This window comes from Asparagus officinalis, chromosome 4 (genome assembly GCF_001876935.1).
Source record: "Asparagus officinalis chromosome 4, Aspof.V1, whole genome shotgun sequence".
NCBI classification, from domain to species: Eukaryota; Viridiplantae; Streptophyta; class Magnoliopsida; order Asparagales; family Asparagaceae; genus Asparagus; species Asparagus officinalis.
Window position 1 is genome coordinate 37,054,054 of NC_033797.1, and position 9,056 is coordinate 37,063,109.

The 9,056-nt window shown below is 40.2% G+C and overlaps 1 protein-coding gene across 1 annotated transcript in view; it reads left to right on the forward strand.

Moving 5' to 3' along the window:
- The window catches only part of LOC109837205 (probable xyloglucan endotransglucosylase/hydrolase protein 32), a 4,800-nt gene extending 4,322 nt beyond the window's left edge, over nt 1-478 (forward strand). Inside the window, 1 exon segment of the mRNA XM_020405341.1 lies at nt 1-478. This exon segment is cut by the window's left edge and continues 125 nt beyond it. Coding sequence (XP_020260930.1) covers nt 1-155 — 155 coding nt within the window. The 3' untranslated portion in view covers nt 156-478.

The window sequence follows — 9,056 nt, forward strand, 5'->3', positions numbered from 1 at the left end:
CGCCGGCCAGCTGCAGGCCGCTGCAGGCCTCGCCTTACGGGCCGGGCCTAAGCCCACAGCAGTACGCAGCCATGAGATGGGCCCAAAACAACCATATGGTCTATGACTATTGCAGTGACTCGAGCAGGGACCACTCGCTCTACCCTGAGTGCTAGTCGTCGAAATTTAGCCAATTTAGTCCACAGTGAGCTGCCCTGCTACGTACTTAATAATTGTATTGAGTAGCTGAGGCGTTTGTGTCTGTTTTCTTTAAAAAAAAGTTGAAATTGAGTGCTGTTATTGTCAAGTGTGATTGTACTTCAGAGGGATTCGAGGGTTGAAAGTGAAGACAAGAGAGAAGACCAGGGGGTGTACGTGTGCGTGCGACGAGCAAGAGAGTGAGCGGGAGAGGACACATTTAACGTGCCCATGTCTGCAAACGCTAAGTCTTAATAAAGTTTTTATTTTTCGCTGCCCAAATTAATTTGATGTTTAAAGTTTTGACGTCTCGGTGGTGGTTTCTCGCAATGAATTTCATTTTTCTCGTCTTGTTAATTTTCTTTTTTCCCCCCACTTTTCCTCCCGTTGTTGTTTAATTTCAGCTGGTTTTCCTTTTCGTTCACTTGGGAAATGATCGAGCTCCATACGTCTGTCCTCTCCCCTTTTTTCACTGTCGGATCCTAACCCTATACCTCTTTCTAATGACAAATTTCTAAACTTAACATAGGTATTAGTTGTATTAATACCAAATCAAACCAAACAAATCATTAAAAATCTATCGCACTATATATAGAATATAGTCTCCTAGCTTATTATATCTCAAGACTATAATGAGTTAAATTAATCTCAGGACAAAACAAGTCCCTAGTCCAAATATGGCCAACAGTCTAAATATGTCATCAAGCAATCCATAACAGTAGTTTTATTTTTTTAATTCTTTTGATGGAAATAGCAGTAGTTTTATAACTAAAAGTTTTGGAGTCCTCTCTAAAGCCTTCACAGACTTAACCATCCAGAAAACGAGCCCTTGCTCCTTTGTTTTAACGAAAGACAAAGCAGCTGTCTTCTTCATGAGAAGTAGATTTATATTTTTTTTGCCTGTTAGTCCTCAACGACAATCCCAATCCACTGCCTTGTTTTCCTGAGATTTAGGTCACCTAACCAGTAACCACCTTCCCTTTTAAATTATTTATCATCCCTATTTTATGAAAAGCAAATCTCTGGCTAATAAAGATGTGGAGAAATTTTCAAAACAGACCCCTTTAGAAGCTTATTTTCAAAAAACGACCCCTTTTGAAGCTATTTGCCACTTTCGATCCAGTTTCAGGTTTCAATCAGGAAACTGGGTCGAAAGTGGCAAATGGTTTCAAAAGGGGTCGTTTTTTGAAAATAAGCTTCTAAAGAGGTCTATTTTGAAAATTTCTCCTAAAGATGTAGATGGTCCGACTGAAGGCTCTAGTGATCTTTCATGAATCTACTAATTTCATTGGCATGTCGATCTAATGTCTAATGTTTGCGTATGACAGTTATAACGACGTGTGACATAACGGACGAGAGTATGAGACCTTCAATGAAAGAATGTAGAAGATCCAAGAAAATCAGGACGGTGACATGGGTGGCTCTGGGGTAAAATCTGATCTCCATGTCTGAGTTACTATCTACTCTCAGAATGTGGATTGGAGTTGCTTTAGAAGCTATGATTGAAATGGCATGACCAAAGAAGGTACGATTCATGATTCACATACCTTATCCTGAGGATGGAAAGTTTATGGGAACAAAAAGATTATAATCTTAAGAGCGATAAGAATCTAGAGGCTAGGGGGCTCCCATGGAGGTGACGGAACAAGCGAAAGCTAGAGTAATAATCAAAGCTTAATAAATGAAAAATCATTGAGAGCATGTCATTTCTATCCAGCACCAGGTGATTTCATATCAAGTGCTCAATAGAGCATGTTACGACTGTTGGGACAAATCCGGGGCCCAATAGAGCAGGGTCGCAGCAATAGTAGAACAAAAGTAGAGATAAAATGTTGGACACACAGATTTACGTGGTTCGGCACTTGATTGCCTACCTCCACGGGCAAGGATAGAAGAATTCACTATGAGGAGAAAACTCTGGAGTTACAATTTCTCTTTCTAAGAAGATACTCTCTCTATTTTTTCTCTCACACACTTCTATATAAGAAGAAGTTTCTGGGATGAGATTTCCTTAAGGATTTGGAGCCCTATTTATAGTTTTTTGAAAAACACTATGCACAATAAAATATTAATATTTTACTGTAGCAGTGAGCCCCACCATTTTGTTTTCTTTTTCCTTTTCAACATTGGCTGCTGGGTGGGTTGGTGCTTGGCTTCATTAGGCGCCTAACAATCTCCCACTTGAAGATTTGATTGAATATCAATCATATCTTCACACCATTCTTTCTATCTTGCCATCTTCATGTTGCTTACGTCTCTGACAGACCACAAGAGGATCGACACCAAGTAAATTTGTCGGTATGGACTGCTTTTGTCAAAAAATCTGCTAGGTTGTCCTTGGTGTGAATTTTCTGCATATCCACTGTTCCTTCTTCCACTTTCTCACGAACGAAGTGATACTGAACTCGAATGTGCTTGGTCTTTGAATGAAAGGCTGGATTTCTTGCCAAATGCAAAGCACTAAATGCAAAGCACTCTGACTGTCACAAAATAAAGATATCTTCTTTTGTTCATAGCCGAGTTCCTCCAGCACCATCTTCAACCACATCGCTTCTTTACTAGCTTGTGTAGCTGCTACATACTCTGCTTCTGTTGTTGAAGTAGCCACAACTGACTGCAGTTTTGAAACCCAGCTCTTTACAGCATTCCAATGCTCTTTACCAGGATTCGCCATGTATCGACTAACCACTCCCACTGCTTGTGCAATGTCTGGTCTTGTACAAATCATCGCGAACATTAAGCTTCCCACTGCTGATGCATACGGCACTCGAGACATCTCCATCCTCTCTTCTTCACTGCTAGGACTCATACTGGAGGATAACTTGAAATTAACAGGAAGTGGGGTAGAAATTGACTTACAATCTTGCATGTTAAAGCGTCGCAAGATTTTTTTCAAATAGTTCTTCTGAGAAAGCCAAATCTTCCTATTAATTCTGTCTCGGTAAATTTGCATCCCTAGAATCTTGTTTGCAGATCCTAAATCCTTCATTTCAAATTTCCTAGCCAACTGAGCCTTTAATTCTTTGATGCAATCTTTGTTGGGGCCTGCAACCAACATGTCGTCAACATACAACAATAAGATAACAAAGTTATTTTCACAAAACCTCTTAAAATATGCACAAGGGTCTGAATTAAGTCTGTTGTATCCAAGGCTCATGATGAATGAATCAAATCTCTTATACCAACACCTCGGCGCCTGCTTTAGACCGTACAGAGATTTGTTCAATCTGCAAACCAAGTTCTCTTTTTCTTTTTCTTCAAAACCTTCTGGTTGGAGCATGTAAATTTCTTCTTCAAGATCTCCATGAAGAAATACTTTTTTCACATCTAGCTGCTCTAGATGTAAGTCAAATATAGCGCTCATAGCCAGGACTATTCGGACTATTGTTAGTTGCACTACAGGAGAAAATATTTCATTAAAATCAATACCTTCTTTCTGAGCATATCCTTTTACCACCAATCTAGCACGATATCGCTCCACTAGATCATCACCATTTCGCTTGATCTTGTAGACCCATTTGTTTCCAATGGTCTTTCTTCCTTGTGGCAGTGACACAAGTTCCCAAGTCTTGTTCTTATGGAAAGCTTCAATTTCTTCCTGCATTGCTGCCATCCACAAAGATGCATCTGTGCCATTTATAGCTTCATCAAAAATTGATGGCTCTCCATCTTCTGTTAGAAGACAGTATGCAACATTACTCTCCGTAATATACTCCGAGTGCCAAGTCGGTGGTCTTCTCTCACGAGTTGACCTTCGAACTTCTAGAGCCTCGGCCTCGACTGGTTCTTGTACATCATGCTCCGGTGTTGCTTCAGAAGAATTCGGATTATCTTCTACCTGAACAGCTACAGTCTCTGAGTCCTTCCTCGAACTGCTTTCTTTCTCTTCACTTTGTAGTTGGTTCTCTACAAAGATAACATCTCTGCTGATGATAACCTTGCGGGTAGTGGGATCCCACAGGCGATACCCCTTTACTCCATCAGCATACCCCAAGAATATGCATTTTCTGGATTTTGAATCCAGCTTTGTAATTTCTTGGGCATTGTACATTACGTACACTGGACTTCCAAATATATGGAGGTTGGAATAATCAACTGGCTTGCCAGTCCACATCTCCATCGGCGTCTTCAATTGTATTGCAGTTGATGGAGATCGATTCACCACATAACAGGCGGTTTTTACTGCTTCCGCCCAAAAGACTTTTTTCAGATTTACAGTTGCCAACATAGCTCTTGTTCTTTCCAACAGAGTTCTGTTCATCTACTCCGCCACTCCATTTTGTTGAGGAGTATAAGTCGTACTGAATTGTCTTTTGATGCCTTCATGCTTGCAGAATGCTAGGAATTCACCGTCTGTGTATTCTCCTCCATTATCTGACCTCAAGCACTTGATCTTCTTCTCAGATTCAAGCTCGACCCGCGCTTTGTAGGCTTTAAAGACTGAGAACACATCCGCCTTCTTCTTGATAGGATACACCCAACATCTCCTGGAGTAATCATCAATAAAGGACACAAAGTACTTTGCTCCTCCTAAGGATGTAACTGGTGCTTGCCATACATCAGAATGAACCAGTTCCAGAATAGCCTTGCTTCTAGAACTCGATGTGTTGAACTTCAGTCGATGCTGCTTGCTTGTAACACAATGCTCGCAAAATGGAAGAGCTACCGAATTAAGTCCAGGAAGCAGTTTCTGATCGGAGAGAACCTTCAAGCCTCGTTCTGACATGTGGCCTAGCTTGCGATGCCACATCATGGTTTGTTCTTCTCCACGGCTGGTTGATGCCACACATGAATCAGCTTCCTGCAGAGTCTCTCCCTTGAGCATGTACAGATTTGCAGCTATCTTTTCTCCTTTTATCACCACAAGCGCCCCTCTAACAATCTTCATGACTCCATTTTCTATATGAGTCTTGCACCCGAGCTCATCTAATTGTCCCAAAGACAATAGATTCTTCTTCAAGCCCTTCACATGTCGCACATCTTGAATGGTGCGTATTATACCATCAAACATTTTGATTTTGATAGTACCAATACCACAAATCTCTAAGGCATGATCATTCCCCATGAATACAGATCCTCCTGAGATAGGTTCATATTTGTGAAACCAATCTCTCCGAGAGGTCATGTGCCAAGAGGCTGCTGAATCTAGAAGCCAGACATCAGCAAACTTCTTTCTACCTTCATCAATAGTGGTTGCTCCACTGAATAGAATTTCACCATCCTCTGACGTGGTGACAACGCATCCTTGAGATGTTGATAGCTCTGAAGACTTTTTATCTCCACTCTTCTTGTTGTGCCAACACTCCGATTTGACGTGCCCTCTTTTGCCACAGTTGTAGCATTTGATATTATTCTTACTTCGTGATTTCGATCTACCATGGGCATGACTCCCACTGGAGCCACGTTCTGTTGATCTTCCTCTCGTCACCGACAAGGCCTCCGCTTGCTGCGAACTAGTCTGCCTGTCTTCCTTGTTCTTGCGCCGATTTTCTTCCTCCAGAACAGCGGCTGCAACATCGTCGAAGACTAGATTGTCTGTGAGGACGTTGTTCGTCAGGTTGATGATGAGTTGATCATACGAGTCAGGTAGACTCTGAAGTAGAAGTTCTGCACGTTCATTCGCACCAACTGTATATCCCAACGTTGTGAGTTGGGAGAACAGTGTGTTTAGGGTGTTGATGTGGTCGGTCATCGATGTAGATTCCGCCATCCTCAGAGTGTAAAGTCTCTTTTTTAAGAAGATTTTATTGTGCATGGATTTCGCCTCATATAGCTTTGTTAGAGTATCTCAGATCTCATTTGCTGTCTTCTTCTCCTCTATGCTTGACAGCACCCCGTCTGCTAATGCCAGATGGAGATTTGCAATAGCATTTTCGTCCATCTCATCCCACTTCTTATCATCTGTGATGTCGTCCGGCCTTGCACCAATGGCCGCCAGGCAATTATCTTTTCTCAAGATAGCCTTTATCTTCAACTTCCACAGTGAGAAATTACTCCCGTCGAATTTCTCAATCTTGAACTTCGCCGCCATTGCTTCTACCACGAATAGTAACTTCTTACTATTTCACGTAAATAGTACTGTATTTATGAACAGTAACCGTATCTGTGAATAGTACTATACTTATGAATAGTATCGTATTTATGAACAGTACCGTACTCGTGAATAGTACCCGTCACCTCCAAAGGGTAAGTGATAACCTAACTTATTTTCTGATGTGGAGGATCCACCTTTGGTGGCAGCCACAGAGCATACGATAAGTAGATATATACAAGTACCCTAAGTTGGCTCTGATACCACTTGTTAGGACAAACCCGGGGCCCAATAGAGCAGGGTCGCAGCAATAGTAGAGCAAAAATAAAGATAAAATGTTGGACACACAGATTTACGTGGTTCGGCACTTGATTGCCTACGTCCACGGGCAAGGATAGAAGAATTCACTATGAGGAGAAAACTCTGGAGTTACAATCTCTCTTTTTAAGAAGATACTCTCTCTATTTTTTCTCTCACACACTTCTATATAAGAAGAAGTTTCTGGGATGAGATTTCCTTAAGGATTTGGAGCCCTATTTATAGTTTTTTAAAAAACACTATGCACAATAAAATATCAATATTTTACTGTAGCAGTGAGCCCCACCATTTTGTTTTCTTTTTTCCTTTTCAACATTGGCTGCTGGGTGGGTTGGTGCTTGGCTTCATTAGGCGCCTAACAACGACAAACTCCCCAGGATAAGCTAATATCAATCACACGTAAGCACAAAAAATATCAAGAACACACGAATACAAAGATATACGTGGTTCGGCTTGTAACCTACGTCCACGGGCGAAGGAGGAGAAAAGCTTTACTAATTGTGAGGAATACAAAGTGGATCTCTCAATCCCAAATAACACCCCAAAAATCCATGTACAATCTCTCTAAATAAAAGGAACAAAAAAGAAGAATATCAAATAGGCTTCACAAAAGAACTCTCTCTTCTTGATTGGTGCTCTGAAGATTGATGAATCTAATTGGCTTGAAAGACTGTTCTTATGTAGCCTTGAAGATCCCAACTCGTTGTTGTCTAAGGAATAAGAGTTGTAATAGGAATAGAAGTCCACATGTTCTAAAACCCAACAAGAGTCCAAGTAGAAATAAACCTCTAATATGATTGGTTGTGCAAAGTCTAATGTAAGTAGGAATCTTGATCAAAATAAACCAAATTAAAAAGGAACTCCTAAAGAAATATGGATTTGAGTATTTGAGGCAACCACAGAGCATTCCAAGGAAAACGATATCGATACCAGTCCCATGCTGAGGGTACATACAAAAGAAACCATCATTGAGCATTAGGGGATATGACTTTTACAGAACAGAATAAGCTGCACTATAAGAACTATAATTAATGTAGTACAAAACTAGTTTCATACCTTCGTGCAGCAGAGAAACCCTAGTTTCAGAAGCCCCTTGTTCAGTCTTCAGGATAAAAAAGTAGCACCTCTTAGTACGTGTATGAGTTTCCTGTGTGACTTGAGAAGGTTATGCAGTCAAAAAGATTGAATACTCAGAGTTGGAATCATTTAACACAAAATTTCCAGGCCGTATGAAATTTATTTACGAAGTTGCAGGTCATGATAGTATAATCCAGTCTTCTAAGGTCTCCATTTAAGATACAGGGCATTTCACAAGAAAGAAGAAGAGATGAAATCAATCTGAATCCTCTTTCGCTTCATATGGACTAATAACGGACCTGCTAGCGTACTCCATCTCCATTATCTGCCAAATTCGGTATCAGGCTTCTTAATAAGTCTTTTCAGTAACCAAGAGCAGAAATTTGGCGCCATAAGTAACGGTTAACGTCATACAAAAAAATTTGATCAGATAGTTTTGTAGATCATTAAAATTTAGAACACTATTCGTTGAACCGAATGAGAATCTTAAAATCTAAACCATTTATCCCGACAAAAGACTAAACAGTTGGGTAAACGACAGATGAAAACTAAAACTCAAAAGTCTAAAACCATCCTTCTATTGTGAAACCTCACCCGGTACCGCATATGCCCTTGTGGTCCAAGTGGGAACTCTTTGGTGATGGTGAAGGCTTTTCATAGGTGAAAATATGACAAAAAGAATGTTATGAGCCAGAGTAACAGGATGAGGGTGTGTTGCTATCTAAAGATGTTCGGAAACGGTAGTTGCAGCTTCGTACTGGACCTGCGTTTAGAATAAAAGCCGATAAGATGTAGCTCTTGTGAGATCTTTTATGGATCATATATTTTGAATTTTCCAACTGCTCTAATTGGCGTATCTAATGTTTAAGTATGATGGTAATATCTGACGTGCAATAAGCGACATGAGTATTAGACCGTCAAGGAGCATGGGAGATCAATCAGAATCAGGACAATGACTGACACATGGCTCAGGGATATACCTTATCTTCATGTTGCATTGAAGGTTCAAATACTTGGAGAATCTGTGGCATAAATGTGCAGTGTAAGAATTATGTAATCCGTTATTATCTATTTCGAAAGTCTGGACTGGATTTGAAAATGAGAAGCGCTAAGGTTGAAATGGCATGACCAGGGAATGCATGATTCGATGATGCAGGCAACTTATCTTTTTAGGAGAATAGGCAGTTAAAATCTTAAGAATGAGGATATTCTAGAGATGGCTACAATAACAATAGAAGGTTAAAAGAAGCTTGTAGTTTGTTTATAGACAGTATTAGGTGATTTCATATCAAGTACACAAGAGCCCAAGCTTTTAGAAGAGAAGTACAAAATAGAAAATTCAAGAAAATCAATCTAGATGGAGTTTCCACGATGAAAATGGTTGCAGAAGAAAATATCACTGACCATTATAAGAGGACCTTTTACAGAGCAGAAAAAATTAATTGCAGAGAAG